Below are 22,960 nucleotides of genomic sequence, written 5' to 3'. Positions count from 1 at the left end.
AGGTTAAATGTATTTGGGTTGTTTGGGTTTGTCATGTCTCTCCCTTGCAAGCCTTATATGATTCCCACAATAAAATATTTACTTTTGTCAAAGTAGTCCACCTTTATCAAAGCTTTGTGTGCACAATCTAAGTCTTTAAAAAGTCTCACAAGTATGGAAAATATTCTTTTTCAAAAGGTGTTTTGAATGTTTCCTAGAGAAAGAAGTAAAGTTTTTTTTTTCTCTGACTGGTAAACAGTTTGCAATATTCAGATATGTTTATCTGTGCAAAATACTCTGTGTGTTCTTCTTGATGCATAAATGTGTGGAAAATACAGCTGTTTCTTTCTCCTGTAAATCAGATGAATATGGGGATTCACTTAGATTCCCTGCTGCCTCATTAAATGCTTGTGGTCAGAAGAATTGCTGTAATCTTTAATAAATACACTCCAGAGAGAGATAGCTGGAGACAGGAAAAAACATCCACTGAACTCGAGACTCACACTCAGTCTCAGGGTTGTGTTTATCTTTTGTGTTTTGTTTGAAGTGTGTACGACTGTGTGCTCTTTGTGTATTTGTATGTATGCATTGAAGTGTTACACTGGGACAGTGACAGGCTCCAGCACCAGCTGCTTCTTTCGATGCCACCCCCACCCCTCCTTTCCTTCCTCCTGTCCCCCCCTTGCTGCTGTGACACCCCTTGTCCCAACTGACTGGACAACATGCAGCCCTTTTATACCACCTGTCCATCAGCTAGACTGCACCTTAGGGAGCCTCTGTTGCCGAGCTTGGAACTGCCGCTTACAGCCTTTGTTTGGACTCTGGTAAAGCTTCCCCCCTTCTCTTTATCTCCCCCTTTCTCTCCTTTTTCTCTGTTTTATTTTGCTCTATGTGCCGCTCTTTACAAACACAGATGAACAAAAAGACACATGCAGACAAGTGATCGGCTTTGTCATCTATTTCCTACATCTGCCTACGGGCACAAAGCCGCCATCAGCACGATAAATCTCTCAGCTTGTGTCTCACCTGTACTGGTGAGAATTCCATACACTCAAGCTTTTGTTTTTGGGCAGAAAATAAACGTCGACTGCCAAATCAGATAGGAAAGATTGGCGCTGATGACATTCTACAAATTCTTGGAGGGTGTCAAAACAGTGAAACAGCGTTTATTGGCTATTCATTTCATGGACTGGGTAGTTTATTTCATTCCAAATTGTTTCCTATCTTTTTTAAAACAAATATGTGAATTCCACACTGACATGTTGTACGTCTCCAGTGAGTCACTGAGATTATTTATAATCAATTAGTTCCACTGCTACCTTTTATCTACCTTTTTCACCCCTTATCTTCTACCTCCATTTACCCTTCTTCCCTCACCCTGTCTCACTATCATCAGCAGTCTGTGGCTGCGATCAGGGCTGTAAGGTCCGGGTGCAGCCTGCGGAACAGAGCGGTGAAGCTGCCTGACATAGCAATAGGCTCCGGTTGCCCTAGCAACTGGCTGTCCTTGAGAAAAGGGCACATTTGGGGGTTTGGGAGGCTGAGGCACTGGCAGGCCCAGTCAAAACTCATAAAGAGTTAAGACACATTGATTGGAGCGTCTAGAACAGCATATAGTGTAAACACAGTCCTCCCGCAAATGCCTTAAAAATGTATGAATCATAGGCTTAGAGAGTCAGGGTAAAAAGTCACATGAATGGTTTGATATGTGAGTCACTGTCTAGAGGGGAAAAATAAAAGCTTTCTTAACGCAACTCATTTTGAACGCACCGTACAGTTGTCAGCCATTGATGGATTGTTGAATTTTAGAGTGTCTTGCTTCCTAAGGGAGAGCAGGTGATTTGTTCCCATGAACGCAATTGAATGAATTTATGGAGGCAGCATGCATACTTTTGTCTTAGTAATGCCAGCTTAACTGTCTGACATATGATCACTTTTATCACTCCTCATTTCCTACCTGTATCATATTCTAAACAATGTACACCCATTCAAAAAGTACCTGAACAGAGAGTTCTTGATTTTCTCACGCCTCCTATTGTCAGAAAATTATTAGAACTGCAAGCACACTAACTGTCACTTGGTTTCATATAACAGTAAAAGTATGTTGCCTCTACTTGCAGCTTGCATGTCCTGTTAAGTAGGGTATGACTCCCTTTTTAAAAGGCCAAAAGAACAAAATACAAATTTCAGAACTTTGGCAGAACAGTTCACTGTGGTGGTTGTTGGAAGGTGGAAGGTTAAAAAAAACTAATTGTGAGTGAAAAGATTGAAATTATTTTAAAACACTGGTTTTCTGTGATGTGGATCATAAAGGTCTTCCCTAATTTATGTCTAAAAGTCACTGACTAATTTATGTTAAGCCAAAGTATTAAACTAAAATGATTTAACCTAATTGTTTGTAAGCATCAGGTATACTAGTCCCACTGTCATCCACTGAACCACAAAAATAATTGTGCTGTCTGTGGAGTAGTGTGCATAGTATGGGAGCAAGCCACAATTTTTACATCACAAAGTGTGATAACTGCCATTTTTTCAGCTGTGGTAATTATCTGTCAGACCAAATGATGAAATACAGTGTAAATTATTTCAGTATGATGTAGATCATGCAGCTTTACAACCCATCCTAAATGGAGATTAATGCTGACACTGGGGCCACACCCCAGCCATCTGTGGCCCAGTGTACCAAAGGGGTCCACCAGCAACCTGATTGGACATCCAACATCCTCTGGAGGGCAAGCTGTCAAGTGATCTGCCTGCATGAAATGACCCTTTCCACTTAAATCCCCATAAACAAGCACCCTCTATGCTCGATCATATTCCTACTCTGTGCATATGCGTGTTGCCTCAGATGCCTGCAATTTCACTATTCTACATTTGTGGCTCATTTTTTCATCACATTGAAAAAAATATATATAAAAAGAAGAGAGAAAAAAGAGCAGTGAAAATTCCAGACATTATTACTATTCTGCATGCATAGGTCTGCTCAAACTCTCCTTTCATCTGTTTCCTCCTTTATTGACAGATGGTAGTTATCAGACAGTTTGAAAAACCTGTGGCCAAGATAGTTTTCAGGGTTTTTTTTTCTGTCATTTGGTATTTATATGTTAAGCATCATAAGAGCACTGCGGTTTTGAACAGAGGGCCACTCTGCAGCATTGTTTGAGTCAAGAAGCGAATACTTGCCACTTCAGAGTGATGATCTTTAGAGAGACTTCATGAAAGAGTTGATGTGATACGTCTCGGTGTACTGTGATAAATTCTTGCTAGATGACTGCACTAACAAGACTAATCAATATTCAGGATATGCAGAAAATAAAAATAGATTTAAATATATCAATTTGTCACTTTTTATAATTAAAATATTAGTAAGCCATGTATTTTTGGGTTAGTGATGTTTTTTTCAGTTTGGGAGACATCCCCCCTTATTTAAGATTAATGAAGAAATGCATATGTTAACAGGGATAACATTAATTTAGTCTGGTTGTGCCTGTATCTCTTCTTGCTCCATCAAAATTGCATGTGTAGAACATGTTTTGCACAGAAATTATCTCAGGACTTCGGTGAAATGCAGTCAATGGATTTTGACATTTATAATACCATTTATTTATGTTGGAATATTAAACATATTTTTGATCACAATTGCCAGTGATTTGTTGCTATTTCTGGTTGTGCAAATGCAAATGATTACAATTTGCTTAAAAGAAATTCTGCATTCAAGAGCAGACATATAGACTCTTATTGTCCCAGATAATTCCATCCATTTTCCCATTTTACCCACTTGCTCTTGTTCAGAGTTGCAGGGAGTTGATGGTAATTTCAAACAATCTAATTTCAGAACTTTACAAAATACTTGGAAAATCTTTGTAACATTCTTTACAGTTACCAAGCTATCCAATATGCTTCTTTTACTTTATTGGTCTATGTTAACCTGGTTTTTCAACTAGCTTACTGTCAGTTTATTTTTGTTTAAATGGTTTTAAAAAAAACATCAAGACTGTTTCTTTCCATCTTTCATATTGACCAAAACCTGTAGTTATGTTGTAGTATGCCTAAAAATAAACCATTATTGCAGAATCAGCTGAGTGGCAAAGGTTTGAGCATTGGATTCCTTAAGCAACACATATTTATTTGACTCTTTCAACCTCACAATCAAACTTTGTGCAAGCAGGGTGATGGTACACTGCCCACATTATCCTAAAAACAACTGAAGATTTGTGGATCACATTCAGTACAGTTTTGTGCAATAATAAATAAGTTGAATCTTGAATATTTTTAAACTTCTCAGAGTTTTACCCTTACCTCAGTTATTTGACTGTGTTATTTCTGGATGAAGATAAAAGAAATAAGTGGGAAACTGAGTGGAAAATTATTTTACCCCAGTTGTTACATGACCATCATTTCCCTTACACTGTATTTTTAGCTATCAGTGGTATTCTGAACAGCTCTTGGCACTTTTTTCTCTCGTAAATACCAATCCCTGTGATGGTGAACCCTGTATATGTGCCACGTATATGAGGTTAAGCCCCTGCAGTGTGAGCTGAAATTGGCTCCTGGGTAGTGGCCAGATGTGGTTTATTAGTAGCCTGCTGGTTTACAATCCATTTTTATTTAGGTTTTGGTGTAAATGTATAGGAAGAAGATGGAACTAAATGAGCTCCGGATGTGTGTGTTGTGTGTGTGTGGTGCCTTGTTCTGGGTCTTTAGTTTACTTCAGGTCCGGACATCTGATGTCTTATTTGTGTGTGCGTGTGTGTGTGTGTGTACTTTGAGCCTTAGGTTTGCTGAGGTTCCTGCACCCTCACAGCACTTTTCCCAGGTGTCCCACATTTCTGCTAATCTGCTGCTCATTTTGGCTCCTAATCTGTCTCAAAGGAGCTGTTTGGAAGGAGAGGGATTGGGGATCTGAGCTCTATGACAACTGCTGAGGAAATGCAGCTTATAGAAGAATGCTTAGGAGAAAACTCAATCATTCTGCAGTCCTCCTATATCTCATGACACAAGACCATTACTGTGCACAAAGACAAATTCATGCAATGAAACACATGTTGGCATAAATGCATCAATTTCAGATTGTAAAAAAAAATCATTGGCAATGAATGATTATGTGACAAATAATGTAAATTTTGATTTTAGACTTTTTACTAATTAGGTTTGAAGTCACTTTTGATGAATCCATCTTAATAATTTTTTTTCCTGCTCACAAATAAGTATTTATTTGTATTGTTTTAAAATGTGAACACAAGTGGAGTTTTCTAAAACAAAAAAATAAAAAACAAACAACCTTGTCTAATTTTTAGTATTTAAATATCCCTGATAACTATTTTTATATCAACAATATTGAGAGACTAGCTTTGTCCGTGTTTACAGTGTGACAAGCAACAGAGTCCCAGACCTGTTGATTGCACAGGACATGAAAGCCCTGGGGGTGAAATGAATATATCATTTGTGTATGTGTGGGGTGAAGCAAATACCAGTTGTCTAATAGCTTTCACACAAGCCTGATTGAATTAGATGGCCATGAGGACCGTGTTCCTAATTGAATCATGAGAGTCTGTGTTGCAAACAGTGCTAGCTTGTGTTCCCCATGGAAGTGCTGAGTCTGGGGAGGGGTTGGGGTTAGCGGGGTCTGGTTTGCTCCCACTCACAGGAACAGACACTCACCTTGTGGCTGCTCTTCCCTTCTTTATTTGAGACAGTGACTCTCATTTCACAGGGTCACGCTATATTTAGATGTGAGCAGTTAAAAGGTTGATAGCCTACTGTAAATTTCACGGTGGTGGGGCTGTAAAGGTAATGGGAGAGCTATTGCAAAAGCTAACAGGTTGTTTTAATCCGTTTTCCCCTGTAAAGAAACCGTGTTGCATCTTCATGAGATATCCGTCAACACAATGATTTGTATCATTTTTTTTCAAACATTATTCAATAGAGACCTGAACATGTACACTTTTTTTTTTGGCCTCTTTAGTCACAATGGAATACCCGTCATCCACACGTACTCAATCCCACTGATGCTGGCCATTTCCACTGCTTTCAGCACTTTTTCCTGCTGTGCTCACAAAACCTAGCACCTCAGATTTTTTTTCTTTTTTATACTCCAGCAGCCTTTTGTCTTTCACACCTTAAACACCACACACAAACACACACACACACACACACAGGCTCACAAAGTCCTTGTCTGTCTTTGTCTCCCTTGTCTCTTCAAGAGTGTGTTCATTAAATAAAGCAGTTTTGAGGAAGGTCCTGAAAAGAGAGAACAGGAAGACTAGGAAAAAGGGGGCCGGAAGAATGTCCTCTAGCTGCTGTGATGCTTCAAAATGAGGGACAAAGAGTTTCCCTGTTGGTTCTGTCGTGTTAAGGGGACTGGATAGGTTCTTTTTTCTTCTTGTTTTAACAATAGGTGAGGTTTTGGACTGGATTGCTTTGTATCACCCATCTGATTCTCCAGCAGTAACCCCATTGACCAGCCGGAAATGTGTCAGATGAAATGGGAATGTCAAGTCTTCAGTTTTGTTTGGGTTGTCTTTGTGTTGTTTGTTTCTGTTTGACCACTGTCAAACAAACACCAGAGTACCTGTTCATATTGGCAATATTGGCTCTTTCTCTCTTCCTCCTCACTCACATAAAAACACACATATTCTGTAACGTTCAGATTTTTTTTTTTTTGCTGCAAGTCTCTTCTTCAGTGTGTTATAAATCTTTTTGACACTAATATTTAGGAAACCTTTGAAACAGCCAGAAAAACACCTGCTATAAAAACTGACTTAAACCCAAACAGTTACTTACTGCACCTCACAGTTTCTTCTCTACTATATTCATTCAGCAAGTCTCGCAAAAAACCCCTAATTAAAGCTTTTATGCCACTGTATATTATTAGCACTCGTAAACATTGGCAGACACAAGCAGCTGGGGGTTTGGTACGCATATGTGGGGGAGGTATTCAGGAGATGTTTTTAAGGAGTTGTGTTAAATTAAAGTAATATAACACCTGACACCTAAATGATCTGACAACAGTAAAAATAAAACTCTCTATCTCTTTCCAGTGGCAGAAGATTTGATTGTTTTAAAAGTTTACAATTTAGACAAAAATGTGCCTGCTGGGTGCCTCGTAGTATTTTCAGGTGATTTATACTTTTTGACACAGCTACTATTCTTCCAAGTCTGAAGTGTTTATAAATTTCCTTAACGCGTGCCTTTTGTTCTTGACTTATTGGCACGTTTTATTGTCAGTCCCATTTCCACGTCCCAGTCTGCTGAGAAAAGAAAAAAAACGTGAGCTGTTTGCTCCCTGCTATTGATGCTATTAATAGCAGTAGGAACAACAGTGGAGCTGTTGTCAATAAATGTTCTTACATTAATCATCTCTGCTTGGCAGCAATAGATTTGAAATTAAAAGGAAAAAAGTAGCCTTTAGTTCTCACGTGTTCTGCTGCAGTGCCAACATGATGATCAAACAGCTCAACAGCAGAAGTCTGGGCAGGCGAGGAGGTAGGGAATTAAAGCCCTGATCTGATTTTTAATCACTGCTCTCCATGTCTCTGCTTCACTACATCTGACACCAGCCAACTGTGCAACTCTTTAAATCTGTCATCTGAGTGGAAAGTGGAAATTCCCCAAATTTTTCCTTAAAATAATGGCCGTAGCAAAGCACATAGGAATGCCAAGGCAAATAATACTGTTCTCTTGAATAGGATGTCATGTTTTTTTTGTTTTTTTTTTTTAAGAAAAAGAAGTAGAAAAAAAAAACACTTCCTGGATGATTTTTATTTTTTATTTTATTTTATTATTTTTTTATCACTTGTCTGAATTCTGTAAGTTGGTCTTATCTGGTTCTTCTAGGTAATAACAAACTACAATTTTAACTTTTTTTAATTATAGACATCCCCATCAGTTTTTGATTAAAAGTGAAAGTGATGTTTGATAAAAGATGTTATAAGTTTTAAACAGTTACATGATTAAACAATTTTAATTTTGTATGTATGTATCTATGTCGCTATGAATATTAATATTTAGTCTTGTTTTTGACTTTTTCAGGTCTAGAACTATTTTAGCCTGTATCTGAATAACAACCGTGTTCAGCCTTTCTTCTAAAACACAATGAAAATAATATAGACCCTTAAAAAGGAAATGATGAATAGCACAACACAGTAGATAAAACAGAAATAAGAATACAACAGTTGGTTTTGACTCGTATGACATTTAACATAATTATTATTTAATATTATTTATGATTTTAAAGTAATTTTAACACTAAATTTAATGGCTGCATGTGAGCATGTATATCATGTCAACTTAGTGGGGAAAAAATTTAATTTACTGGCTGTTGTTTCGACCATCAGCAAACAGAAAAATGCAGTAGCCCGTTATCAGCCTCATAGGTGCTAGTCAATTTTTTATTTCAGATTTAGAAGTTGTTATGGATAGTGTGCGTACTGTCACAGCACATACATTTAATGTTGGCACACCAGTTTGCCAAATTCTTTCGGTGAAAATTTCCCAAACAGCCGTTTCCCACCTCTTCCCTCTTGTTTCTTTGTTTTCATCTTTACACTCCCACCCCCACTCCCTCTTTATGTCGTTTCCTATGGCGTTGCTCCTCACAGCCCCGTACTCTCACAGATCTCACTGTACCTCTGAGGTCTGATCTCAATTCCCCACATAGCTGTTGCCTGGGCCTCATTAAGAGACCCTGTTGACTGGCAGTGTGAATGTCCAGGCTTCATGTTTCGCTCTGTGCCCAGAACCTTTTCCCCCATCAATCATGTAAAAAGAAAAACATGTCAAAGCTAATACTTTGTGAGAAGATCTTTAACATGATTACATTTTTATTTTAGAGCAACTTTCTTCCGGTGACATTTCTGGTATTTGACTTTAAGAGAGGGCATATGTGTGTCGTCGCACCTTCATTCTTTTTATAATATAGAATATGATGTTAAAGCACAAAAGTGCTTAAATGTGTAATTATTTTTGTACCTTTGGTGTATCAATTTAATTCACAAGGTTTTTTTGTTCTGTCGTGATTATAAAATAAGTCATTTAAAGGTACGTTTCACCTCACCGTGTAGTGATTTGTCTTTTTGACAGTAACATTGAGAATGAACTGGAATTCTGCCTTGTAATTTGACCTTCTGTGAAAGGGAATTACAGCTGCTCGTGTTTTTATATTCCAGATGTTATAACTGAGTTGTAATTGTGATTACATTTTTTAAAAAGAGACATTTTATTATTTTACAGTATAGAGAGTAGAAATAGATGTCAATTTGTACAGGCTTTTATTTTTGAAAATACGAGTTTCACATTATTTATTTAAAAGAAAAAATATTTAAAAGGACAAGATGAAAGCATGCAAGAAAATAAAATATTTTACATTTTATTTTCTTGCAATATTATTATAGGAAGTTTTACTGTATTTGTAAAAATACATTATTTAGTTGTTTTTTTCCTTTATTAGACCAAATAAAATATTTTCTTTTTTCAAAAGAATGTTGAAAAAGCTGCAGGGTTTTAACTCAAATAAGCAGCAAGTCTTGTGTGTGGCTTTTCAGGTTACTGTATTTCCAACACCTCTGTCTTAACACTTCATTTTTATTTATTTTTTTTGTTCGTCTGTGGAGCAGGTGTTAGCTGGATTACCTGAAGCAAAACTACAGCTTTTTTTGGCTCAGGATATAAGAAAAGCTCTTGACATGGTGCAGGTGCAAATGCCTTTTTCTTTTTTTTTCCAGTGGAGGTTTAGGCAAAATGTGACTTCAGAGGAGAGGATTTTGCTTTGTTATTGTGTTTATCACAGAATTGACTGACGCTTACGGCAAAACACAAACAAATTCACTTCGTGTTCAGCAGGTGATTCAGCCGCACACGGGCAGATGCACAAAAACAGAGTTTAATGGCTGATGTGCTGTTGATCGCCATGTTTGTGATGAATGCGAGTTTCCAGAAAGGTACCCTTGAAAGGGCTCTTAACAGGGAGGCAGAGCACTTCAAACATTTATCAGGCAAACTACAACACAGTGAATAATTCAAAACAGCCTTACAATATGTTTCAATGTTGTTGTGTTTACTGGTGAACAGGCAAACATGCACCGGTGTGTTGTTTTATTACTGGTTGTGCTTATGTTGCACTCTGTGTTTGTGTTGTTTTGTTTAAAATTCATCTTACTTGATGACTTCCTTTTTGTAGTTCAGTGTAAGCAAATAGCAAAGTACCTTCACTCATGAATGTGAAATACTGTGTTTAAGCTGTTGCTCACTATAACACTTACTATTTTAGTACCTAATTTTTAAATTATTAAATATATTTTATTGAAATATTTTAATATTTTGAATGACTTGTTGCTTAGTAACTAAATTTTACTGCTTTTTATTTTAAAATCTTTATTGTTTATTCTCTTTTTTTAGCCTGCCCATCTGGATTTTTCAAGCCAACTCAAGGAGATGAGTCCTGCATGCAGTGTCCTATTAACAGTCGGACCACAAGTGAGGGTGCTATGAACTGCATTTGCCGCAATGGATACTATCGCACCGACTCTGATCCTCTCCAGATGCCTTGCACAAGTATGTATAGCATTTCAAATGTTGTTTGTGAACTCTCAAACCACTTTCACGGAGTATATAGACTTGAACAGTTACTCTTTGGTTTCAGATATGAACTCTTTGACACATGCATTTCTCACCCACAAGCAGAAGAGCCCTGAGATCAAAGGATGATAGTAGTCTGTACAGCTTTGAACAGAGAAACCCTGTCAGAGCTGTCTCTCACACAAATATATTGCTGACATGCTCAAAGCGTGTCTGTTCACAGATCTGACCCGACAGACAGGGCTCGACTGCCCTTCCTCTACATCACACAGTCCGTACTCCCTACCAGACTGGAGGTTAGTGGGCCAGGGCGCGTAGCTTTGTGAAGGGTCAGTCTCAGAGAAAGAGCCGAGGCAAGGCTTTCTCTTGTCATGTCAATGAAGCTGTTTGAATTAGAATTTGAATTTGAGACTGACACAGAGGTTGGGAGAGAGAATGGCAGAGGATGGATAGACCAAAGCATAAGTAAGCAAGAGAGGGGTAAAGTTTGAAGGAAAGCTATAACAAAATGAAGATGGAATTTGAGGGAAAGGGGGTATTTATGGGGGAAAAAGAAAAAGAACTTATCCACACAGTGTTTTCTAAAACAAAATGGGGGTGAGTGGGGAAGAAAAAAAGCACCTTTCAGTGTTTCAGTTGTGTTTTTTCCGTATTCTTCCCTTGAGCCTGTTGAAAGGGGAGAGGAGGGAAAAGATTTGATGGTTTCCAACAAAGGAGATTTGCATAAGCCTGGGTCTGGGACTTGAGCAGCTGTTGTGAATGAGAAAGCAGCAGCCTCACGTCACCCGTATTAAGCGCAGCAGGGCCTGGTTTGATTAAAGCAAGAGAACTGGCCCATCAGAGAGGCCTGCCAGCTAATGGGAGGGATATTAGTCCTCCTCCTTATAAGGAGATGCCAAAGAGGAGTTATGTTTCAGAAAGACTCCAAGAAGGGCACTCCAATGGGCTTTTTTCCAGAGCTGAAGATTTGTTAATTGGAGGATTAAAAGGAGGTTAAATAAAAAGTGATCGATTCAGATTAAGGATGTTGTGGGCGGAGTGGAATTGTTTATCTTCTTAGTTCTGGAGGATATGTCTACCATAATTAGGTGCACATGTTGGTAACAGATAAACAGTTTTCAGTGTTTGTTTGTTTGGCCTGTCAGTCAACGCACCATGTGGAAAGTTTCCATTCCGTAATGCTGATCTGCTAAGGATGTCCTGATAGAAAAAACAGTAGGTTTCTCTCAGCAGCAGTAACCCTATACATCCCCCCCCCATAAGAAAAATGTCAAGATAGACGTTAAGAAAACACTTGACTAAGTGGACACCAACATTGAAAATGAGAGTGTAAATGGGCATCCCAGAGGAAAAGGCACTACGAGATTGGAATGCAGTCAACTTAAAAAAGCCTATAGTATCTTTGCAAGGTTGTGGAACGTCTCCCCTCCTGTAAAAGGAGTTGTGCAAGCAGAGATAGTAATTATACCCTTCACACCATCAAGGGCACAGCAGCACTTCCATCATTAAGTTACATTCATGCTGTCCTTCAAATTTGGTCTTCTGTTAGTGTTGACCACTTTTTATCCTAACACTTTCATGTCAGCATGTTTGCCAAAATTAACCAAAATCTGACAATTCAGTAATTAATGTTTATTCTGTGAAATGCATGACTCGTCCAACCTTTTCAAATGGCAGATAGTGACAGTAGCTCCCCTGAAGTCTAATATAAACATTTTGACTGCTCTCCTTCAGCCACCTTATCTCTAAGGGAGAGTCCAGGAACTCTGCGGAGAAAACTCATTTCGGCCGCTTGTATCCGCGATCTTGTTCTTTCGGTCACTACCTAAAGCTTGTGACCATAGATGAGGGTAGGAACGTAGATCGACTGGTAAATCAAGAGCTTCACCTTTTGGCTCAGCTCTCTTTTCACCATGACAGATCGGTACAACACCTGCATCACTGCAGATGTAGCACCAATCCGCATATCGATCTCCCGCTCCATTTTTCCCTCATTCGTGAACAAGAACCTGAGATACTTAAACTCCTCCATTTGGGGCAGGACCTCTTTCCCGACCTGGAGAAGGCACTCTACAAATCCTTTATATAAAACATTTAAGTCTAAATATGACACACTAGATATGCTGTTTGCAACTGTTATAATGTTGTTCAGAAATATTTTGTAGGCCATAATTCATAATTTTAGTATATTGAAGTGAGGTGCTGCCTCAAGTGGAGGAGTTTAAGCATTTTGGCATCCTGTTCATGAGTGAGGGAGGAATGGAACATGAGATCGACAGATGGATCGGAGCGGCTTTCGTAATGTTGCATAACCTGTACCAGAGCTGAGCTGCATGCTCTTTGCTCACCGGTCCGTCTACATTCCTACCTTTACCTATGGTCATGAGCTCTGGGTAGAGACCAAAAAAATGAGATCTCATATACAGGTGGTGGAAATTAATTTTGTCCACAGGATAGCTGGGTTTTTCCCTTAGAGAGAGGGTGAGAAGTTTGGTTATCCGGGAGTAGAGCTGCTATTCCTTCACATCGAAAAGAGCCAGTTGAAGTGGTTTTGGCATCTGACAAGGATGCCTCCCTAGGGAGGTGTTCCAGGCATGTCCAATTGGGAGGAGACCCCAGGGAAGACCCAGGACACGCTGGAGAGACTATGTCTTCCAGCTGACCTGAGAACACCTTTGAATCCTCGCAGAAGAGCTGGGGGTGGCTGTAAAAAGAGATGTCTGAGCTTCTCTGCTCAAAATGCTGCCCTCATGACTTGATTCTGTAACAAGCAGCAGATAGTGGATGATAAATAGATGGTTTTTAGTTAAATTTTCTAACTTAATGTTTTCTTTTGTTTGTTTTCCTGTTATTTAAAATTTTCATAACATTTTGTTTAGCGTCTAGAACTAGAATAAATTGAAACTCAAAATGTTTAAGTGCATTTAGTTGAGTTTTGTGATTTTCTTTTCTTCCAAAACACAACAGTGGTTGCACAACATTTTGAGCTTGCTTATGAAAATATTTGTCTATTTTTGTAATCAAACATTGTAATCTGTTCTGTGTTTTCTAGCTGTCCCATCGGCTCCGCAGGCTGTGATCTCAAGTGTGAATGAAACCTCTGTGATGCTGGAGTGGTTGCCTCCTCGAGATTCAGGGGGCCGTGAGGATGTAGTCTACAACATCATCTGCAAGAGCTGTGGCGGAGGTCGAGGAGGGTGCACCCGCTGTGGTGACAACGTTCAGTTTTTACCCCGTCAGCTAGGCCTGACAGAAAACCGGGTCTACATTAGTGACCTGTTGGCCCACACACAGTACACGTTTGAGGTGCAGGCTGTCAACGGGGTGTCAGATCAGAGCCCCTACTCTCCTCAGTACTCCTCAGTCAACATTACCACTAACCAAGCTGGTAAGTGGGCCCATCTGTCTTTTTCAGCACTTTGCATTCCCCATGTGGTTTTCTCTTCCTTTTTCCTGTACTGTTTCATTCCTCCGTATGCACATAATGCAAACTGCACAGGCCTACACTAAGTCTGTCTCTCTCTTCTCCTGTATGGTGATGTATGCAGATTAAGGACTGTAAAATGGGAAGCAAAGCACCGCTGATGATGTGACAGACGGAATGTGATGGCCTGTTGGTCTTTATATTGTGACCTCATCACCATGTATTTCAAACTGGGGAGCTGCTGCCTACACTTCTTCATACTGTTCACTGATTACAGCTTCATACAAACCAACCACTTGGTTGTAGTATTACACTTAAGAAATATTCCTAGTAGTACTCATTTTGCACATGCTTTATTTAAATTCTGGAAGAAACATGCAAACTAAAACACCTTTTCAAAAAAGAACAAGAAGCTATATTTTATAATTGTTGAATCCTGAATGAAAAATCAGGTTGTAATTGTTTTTTTAAATATATAACTTACAATTTTCAGTCTTACATCTAAAACTATTGGAATTTTTCATTTCCACTTTGTTGCTCTCACATCTAATTTATTCACTGAGGCAGAAGTGTTGATTCACTCCTTAATTGTCTGTGTGAAATGCATCATTTGATGTGCCAAGCTTTGCTTCCGCAGCCATTCATGCACAAGTTAATACAGGCCGGCCTTTATTGCACTCCAATGGCAAAATGCAGTGCAAACGTGTTTATCTTTACTCATCATTCATCTCTCAGATCCCTTTTACATGACTGGCTATATGCTTTCCATGTCAGCATATGCTAATCAATAAGGGTCTTGTCCATGTTTACACAGCTTTGTTTTTAGTTCATTTTGAGTTGACCTTGCTGAAGGTTTTCATGTAAGGACATATGATGGGTTTACTGTTTCACTGGAGCATTGATGAAGTGTGAAGCAGAGGATCCATCCATGCTCTTGTTCTTCTGTTACCTACTTTAATGTATTGGGAAAAAAATCCTTAAATTGATTGTTCTGAATTTCAAAGTTTACTGAGATCTGTTTGTTTAAAAATGCCGCAAAGTATTCAGTTACAATGCTGCGACGAAAATGGGACCTTTTATTCCTGCACTGACCTCCTTTTATTGTCTGTTTTGATTTGAGTCACTGGTGTGGCGGGTTAATGAGGGCCTGTGAGTGCAGTTAAGCGTTGTAATGAGGCCCCTGCCCCACTCACAGTCACCGGGCCACAATAAGTCTGCCACCCCAACCCTTGGCTTCTCTGCTGCTCCTGCTGAGGGGTCCTGGCGGAAATTGGGGGGCTCTGCGCCCTCTCCACTGAAGTGCCCGTCACTTTGGATTAGGCAGCAATAGCTCCCGTCAGAGCGAGCTGTGAAAAGAACTCAACTCTTGCTCGCTTCCATTCTGTGTTCCCACCTTCCCCCATCACCCTGTACACTGCTAACTTTTGGAAAATGGGACTGGAGTTTTGCAATCCAAAACACTACAAGGCTGGGGTCATAGGAACCAGGAGCTAATAATTGCATCTGGTTTGTGAAGCTTGGAGGTTATATAAACATCATGTCATTCTTAATTATCTCAGGCAGTTTTGTGCCTCCCTCTTTCAGTGAGAATGAGAGCGTGACAAATAGAAAAACAAAGAAATCAGAATGTATAAAAAAATTCTATACATCTGTACATGTGTGTTAATCAGTCTCCAAGTAAGCTTGCTTTTGGCTGCAGGCTCAAGCCATTGTCTAAAAGCAACAAATTAATCAACGAGTTTGAGCCAAGTGGCGTGAAAGCATGTCCCATTTCTTGTTTGGATTGCTGCCTCCTCAGCTATGACTTGTTGGTGTGAAGGTGGCGATGGTGGTGGTGTGGGGGGAGGGAGGGGGAGCAAAAATTCTCACTCTTTATACCCAATCAGGCACCCAACACACTGTATTACCCACAGGCTTATCCACCCTCTCTGTAGGTGGTGGGTGACAGTTCCTCTGTGATAAAGGACGTGATTGCCTCAGAAATGTAGCGCTTGATTTCACACTGTAATGTCACACTAAAGAAAATACTGGGCCGAAAGGTGTTTGAGCTCATTTTATATGTGTATGACTAATCCTCCAGACTTCAGATCATGCATGGTAGACTAGACAGAACTCTTGAAATATGTCTCTAGCCATTTTTTTTAAGTATGCCTCACATTTAAGCCATCCATGGTGACGTTGCCATATTTATAAAATGCTACTCTTGTTGCATGTTAAACTAGCTTAAAGTATGAGACAGAGTTGCAAGCTTGATGCTTAATATTTTGAAAGCTTGTCTTACATCGTATTACAGAGATTTTTAAAGTGTCTGGCAGTGAGTGTGGTCTTACAAGGCTAGTCACTCATGCAGATTTTAGGGAAGTATTTGTTGTATACACTGTGGGACAGTACAACAAATTAGGACAGATATAGGAGAATCTTTGTACTGATTCATTACATCTGACTTGTTTTAGAATAGTTACATTTATAGCTTAAGGTTATTTCAATGGAAAAAAAGACATTTAAAGATAAGAGTATTGAAGATGACAAGAACTGAACACTTTCTGTGCCTGCTTTGTTTGTAGTGCAGTGAAGCTCAAAGCACTATCACATGTTTTCTCATTATTGTGATCTGTATAGTTTTTAAGTTAGTGCTTTACTGCTGAAAATACTAAGTAGGAGCAAATCTTTGTTCATCTTTGTTTTATGAACATTAAGATCCCAACAGTTTTAGAAAGAAAGCTAAACAGCAGCCCCATTCATTCCAAGTTAACACCCTAAGTTACGTTAGTTGATCTAACTTTACTACTGTGTAACTATGTTTGAAACTGTTTAGCCAGTGTGAAGTTTAGTCAAACATGCAGTATGTGACAGCTAAGTGATTTTGTTTCAAGAATTTTCACACATCTGCCATTTCTCATCTTCTCACAGCCTAAGATGTATGGCTAGACAGGTTAGAAAGGCAATCAAGAATGCGCTGTGCATATATGAATAAATCTGGATATTGCATGGAATATAACCCATGGAAGCAATATCAATTCTAGGTCAGAACATCCAAGCATGCTTGTGCTGTCAGTAATATTCAAATGGCAAAGCTCTGTTTAAGCACACCATAAGTGGAAAAGACTGTCAATGCCATATGTGATCTTCTGTATTATTTTGGTAAGGCAATGTACAGTAACTGTATACAACAAAACTATTTCTTAAAATTAAAAAAAATTACAGACATTAATAGCAGGACTTAAAGTTATTTTCTAGCACAATGTAGAACTGCTATATCATCAATTTTAGTACCCACAACAGAGATCAGCTTCTACCTGAATGCAATATATATATAATATACTCTGGGGGAATTCAGCCTTGCACACCAGATAAATCTGTTCTCAGCACATGCAGTCTTGCCTTCTATAGTGGTTTGGTATATTAGATTCCAGAGGACATATTTGTTTAGGCATTTAATTCGCTGAAGGTGAGCTGCAGCTAATGCTATCAAGAAGCAGAGACCCTGAATTGGTTTCTTATCAGACGAGCTGGTTGATTATGGATGTGAACCACATTATGCGGAGGATGGGAGCGGGGTGCAATCAGGTGCAGCCTTTTCATATGGTCAAGGCAAGATTTATGACTTAATTATTGTCCAAATTGCTCAGGTTTGCTGTAACCAGGCTACCATGGGCTTTGCTGCTCCATTGGAGCAAAGTGTGAAAAGCACTGGTATTGAGCCAGGAGAGACTGCCGGAATGTCCACCAGCAAGCCAATAGTGACACCGAAAATAAAACTTGGATTTGTTCTTATTTTTGCAGTGGTACATGCTTGCAAAATATGTTTAACTTTTTAAATCAGACACCAATGCAGCACAATTATGCTGTGCTTATTATTTGATAATTATAGACAATAATTTAAAAATGTCAAATGTTTAATATTTGAGAGTGACAGGGATGGATTGTGAATGATAAGGAGAGTGATCCAGAGTCAGACAGGGATTTCTGGCATACTTTGTTCATTGTGACAGTGACAGAAGGTGATGAGATAGGCACATATGGTGAGTGCCAGTGTAGGTCAGCCAGGCAGACAGACAGGAAGCCTCAGCAGGCACCTGGAGCTCAGCACTGACAGAGCCTTTAGAGATGGCCGCTCTGGTAATCAGCCAGCCACACATCCACCATACTCATGGTGCAGGTTGAAACTGAGCAACCTGTTTAAAAAAGGAACATATTATTGGTATTAATATATATATTTTTTTAGAAATCAAGTGTTTAGCAAGTAGTCTGCAGGGTTGACAGAGAGGTTCATTAGATGACTTTAAATAACCTGTTCATTGAGCGTAAATTAATTATGACTCCCCTAAAGAGAATTAGATCATAGACTGTCAAAATTAACTAATTGTTCTGTTCATAAATCATTTAGTACCCAGGTGAATCATTTTTTCCTAGTACATTACATGGAAATCTGCTGGCTTGCACTTGTTCAACACAGAGAAATAGAAAATGGATATTGTCTGTTGATTAATTTAGGTTAAAAGGCCATGGTATTTTGGCTCAGTGTGCTGTGAATGGGAGTAAATGCTAAAGCACAATTAATTATTGTTAAGTGCATTAGCTGGATACTGAAATCCGTAAAAGATTGACTGTCTTTTAATGTAATTATCTATGTACTCTTTATATCCAAGAACAGCACAACCAACACTGTTTTTTAATTTATTAATTTTTCTATAAACTTTATTGAATCAACCTCAACAATTAAGCAAATGAATTTGTGATAAACACAGTGTCACTTCCCCTCCTCTTTCCATCAGCTACTTCTCCTTGTGACCTCTTTCTGCTTGCCAAACACACTCAAATCTTTGTTTACAGATACATTATGTATTCCTTTGAAGGAGGCTGCAAAACAGAGTTGTCATTGTCTTGTCACTGTCTAGAGTTTTTGGTCTGGACAAAACAAGCTGCTTTCCCTCTCTCCTGCTCACACATCACTGATGCCACCCTACAAAATGGGTGGTGGCTTTGTCTCAGCAGGGAGGTTGTCCTCCGGTTGGAGGATTGAGGGTTCAATCCCAAGTCCCTGCAACATGCCAAGGTGTCCTTGACCAAAACACCCACTGCCATCAATATGTTATTGATGTGTGAGTGAGATATAAAAGTGCTGTATAGAGTGTAAAATATTATAGAAGAAAAGAATGGATAGGGTGTGTCTGTGAATGACAAAAAGAATGTTAACCCTCCCGTGGCTTTCAGGTCAAATGGACCCAAAGTTACAAGGGTTTCTCTTCCTCTCTTTAATTATGAGGGCTTCAGGAGGGTTAAGCCCTTTCCATCTGGAGAGGTTAAAAAGACTCGATATAAATGTGGACCATTTGCCATTACCTTATTGTAGCCTTAAATTTCTTGCATAAATCATGTCAATCTTAAAAAACTCAATAATCAAACATCATCCTCTTGAAGGTTTTGTGTATAAATTGAAGCCCGGAGCTTTAAATGCAGAGATGATTGTTTTTAGTTTTTGCTGTTCTTCACCAGTCATTGCATCAGCAGCATACTGGTCAGATCAGAATGACCTCAGTGTTGAGCCAAAAAGTCACTGCTGCTTAATAAAAGAGCATCCCAGTATGGTGGCAACAATAGTAAGTACAGAACAGATTCATCTCCTCTCAGATTATATTTTTGAGTGCATGTGAATGAACATTGAACATCAGACCATTTCTTAAAAAAAAAAAAAAACACAAAACTGAAAGTTATTAAACCCAACCTTTTATTTACCAGTGGTCATTTATAATCAACCATTTTGCTGCTGTAGAACTCTCACTGTTTCTTGGGCATCCAAGTGGATAAAAAAATAATATGAAAGCACAAAGTGGAAGAGTTTGTCTTTTTTTCTGAATGCATGCAGAGATTGAACATCCTTAGAGGTTGAGAACCTTTGTTGTGAGGCAGGAGGTGCAGTAGTAGACAGTCTTCTTTGTGTTTGTATTATTTGGTAACAGTGAGCTTGTATAAATCATGAAAGTTAATTCCAATTTCATTTTTTTTTTCACAAATTATGCATATTCTGTCTCCAAGCCTAATTCATCTCAGATCCAACCCCTATGCTTTATTCTAAATATAAACATTTCCCTTCAGGCCAGCACGAATCCCATGAGAAGAGGTAATTGTGTCAAACACTCCTTTGTCTTCCTGTCCAGTAAAGCCCTCAAAAACAACACTTGGGTTGAAATCTGCTGTTGCTGTTTCTTTTGTTTTTAGCTTTGTTCTCGGTAACTGATCACATGTTCATAGTGTGAATGTGTGCAGGTTTTGATGTATAAATTGTGTTCTGTTGTGAATTTTTTATACAGTTTTCTATTTGATATTTATATTGTTGGTACTGTCAGGTTCAGGGCAAATTTACAAATGTTCCATTCAGACATTTTGGTCTGTTTTATTTAAATCTTATTTCAATTGCATTTGATACTGTGTTATTAAAGCTACCACTTAAGCTTTTATTTAATAAAATGTTATGTATTCATTTTGTATCTTCTACTGACAAAACAACAAAAGGAATGCTACCTTTCCACTGGCTTTTCCAACATTGAAATTTATTCTGTGGTTTGTGGAGTTTTTCTTCTTGCCCATTTGGAAGTTGTGTAAAAGCAGATATGCTGCCTGCTGATTAAACAACTGATTCGACCGAAGTCTCCGTTTTACTTTGCTGCAGAAGCCAGCTCAAAAATTATGTTTGTTCTGTTCTAATTATCCCAGAGAGACTGAAGGACCACAGCAAAACTGTGGATTCTAAATTACAGTATTAAAGTCTGTCTGAAATGTTTTTAAATGAATCAAAGGCATATTTGAACCTAATTAAGTCACTTTTTATGTTAAATGAACCAAAGTTTGTTTTATTCAAAAGCATTTTTTTAAACATTTTTTTTTTCCTTTTTATCCTACATTTATAAAATGCATCTTAGTCAATTTGTCAATGAGAAAATAGACAAATCAAGTAGCTACTTTTAACTGCCATTTGTTTTTACTTTTATAAAGTAAGTTTACTTTTTTTATTAGTGTCAGTAACTAACCAACATCATGGAATTTATTTTTATGGCCATCTGCAAAAATCACCAAAACATACATTTCTTTTAACTGTATAAATGATTCTAATTTCCTCCTCATTATTCTAACATAATATACTGTTCTGTAGTGCTTTACTTTATTTGGAGATTTGACTGGTTGGCTTAAATTTAAATCATATCATCTTCAAGCATCTGAAAACTTCTCAAACCTTTAAAGAAACTATTTTAGAATTAGATAATGTTGTGAGTATGAGTGTATTATAGCCCCGAGACTTTTCCAGTGGAGATGGTTTAAAGCTTGATGAACCAAAATCTCACTTTCCTAGCTTTACTGCACTGGAAAAATCTTTATAGATGTAAAACCCACAATCCTTTGCAGCTGGAGAAACAGGGCAGGGTTCCAGCATGCTAAAAGTACATGCAAATATGGGCCTCTCCCTTCAAGACGTCTCGATCTGCAGCTCATAAATGGACATCAGTGGGACAGAGTGGAACAGCGGCAGCTAGTTTGGGAGACTGCCTGGTAAAGGGCCAGCTGGTTTGGGTCCTTGGGGAGAGATTGCACGACGGGAAAACTGATTTTTACAATGAAAAGGAAAGGGATTTACAAGTCCTGACCTGTTCCTGCAACCTCCCCCATATCATAGCATTGCTGTCTCTACCAGAACATCTAATCAAATCAGAGCCACATGGTTGGAGACACAGTGGGTTGTAAGAAAGATGCAGATAAAAGGCTTGAAGCATTCTTGCTCTGAAGCATGTGATCCATGTGCAAGCAAATGGAGGTTTTCCACCTTTCTTCTGTGCCGTCTTGTTTGTAAAGTATCAGCACACTAGATTGTGTTGACGATCAGCTTTGTGAAATAAATCCATTATTTTAAATACTGTGATTTCTTTCCAACCATTCATCTAACTAAACTCTATACATCACAGACAGCAGAGTGCCTTGAACCTCTATCTCTGGAAGCCTGTCTACAGATTTCCTTTTTTTTCCTCTTTTCATACTTAAAAAAGCTTTTGACAGAGCTGCTCTACTGCCAGTCATCCACAATGGTCTCTCTTCATCAGCTTTGCTTAATGAAGATGCCCATCATGCTCATAGCAGTTCTTATTAAAAGAGGCAAAACTGTAGAAGTCAAGGAGATCTTCAAAGACAGAGTGGAAGAGGCCACTAAAAGAGTGTAATATAGTAAGATCACAGGCATACATTAATTGGATGGATGAAAGCCTCATTCTTGTAGGTGTTGTAGTAGAGGCATGTCCTAATAAATTGGCTTGGATTTAATTAGTAGAAAAAGCCCTATAAACTCCACTTTTAATTGATTAGGGAAGTCGCTAGGTGTTCAGATATGAGTAAAACATCTATTACAGATGCTGAGCAAAACAGAGTCTTTGTGTTCTCGTTTGTTGGGCCAAGGCCAGAGCGTCATTCTAGAATAAATTTTAAAACACAGTTTTTTTTTCTATCTGATACAAAGGCCGAGTAATAATGTGAGGTCTGAAACCTAATTCTCTGACAACAGCTGGGACCACCTATCCTCTCACAATTAAGCAATATGAGACCTTCCCCATGTCAGGTTTTCAGATATACCCAAGCGAGCAGCTCGGCCACAAACAAACGCAGAAACCAGCAGGTAACGGGAAGTGAATTTATTTAAAGTGCCAAGGAATAATTACAGGGGGAACCGGAGCCAGGACCTGAGGAGCGGAGAATGAGGTGAGTATGGGATCGGAGAAGAGAGGAACAGCAGGTATGGCACAGGTAATGTTCCGTGTGAATAGTTCTTACTGAACAGGTACGAGTCCAGAACACAGAAGAGATGACGAGATTGATCCTTGTCCAGCGATGGTCCGGTGAAGGTTCCAGAGATCGAGGTCCAGGTGAGGTGAGTACTTTTCCAAGTGTAGGTAAGGTGATGATTCTTAAGACGACTGACCAGTCTTGGAATCCAGGAGACAG

At 38.8% G+C, this 22,960-nt stretch overlaps 1 protein-coding gene across 4 annotated transcripts in view; it reads left to right on the top strand.

Annotated features, from left to right (window-relative positions):
• Positions 1-22,960, top strand: part of ephb2b (eph receptor B2b) — a 117,533-nt gene that overhangs the window by 65,925 nt on the left and 28,648 nt on the right. For all 4 annotated transcript variants that reach the window (XM_017408738.2, XM_017408739.2, XM_017408736.2 and 1 more), the window contains exons 4-5: positions 10,375-10,530; positions 13,607-13,942. In XM_017408738.2, the coding sequence (XP_017264227.1) occupies positions 10,375-10,530; positions 13,607-13,942 (492 nt within the window). The remainder of the gene's footprint in view (positions 1-10,374; positions 10,531-13,606; positions 13,943-22,960) is intronic.

Source organism: Kryptolebias marmoratus, linkage group LG4 (genome assembly GCF_001649575.2).
Source record: "Kryptolebias marmoratus isolate JLee-2015 linkage group LG4, ASM164957v2, whole genome shotgun sequence".
NCBI classification, from domain to species: domain Eukaryota; kingdom Metazoa; phylum Chordata; class Actinopteri; order Cyprinodontiformes; family Rivulidae; genus Kryptolebias; species Kryptolebias marmoratus.
The sequence above is the reverse complement of the archived record's forward strand: the minus strand, read 5'-3'. Positions and strand labels throughout refer to the sequence as shown.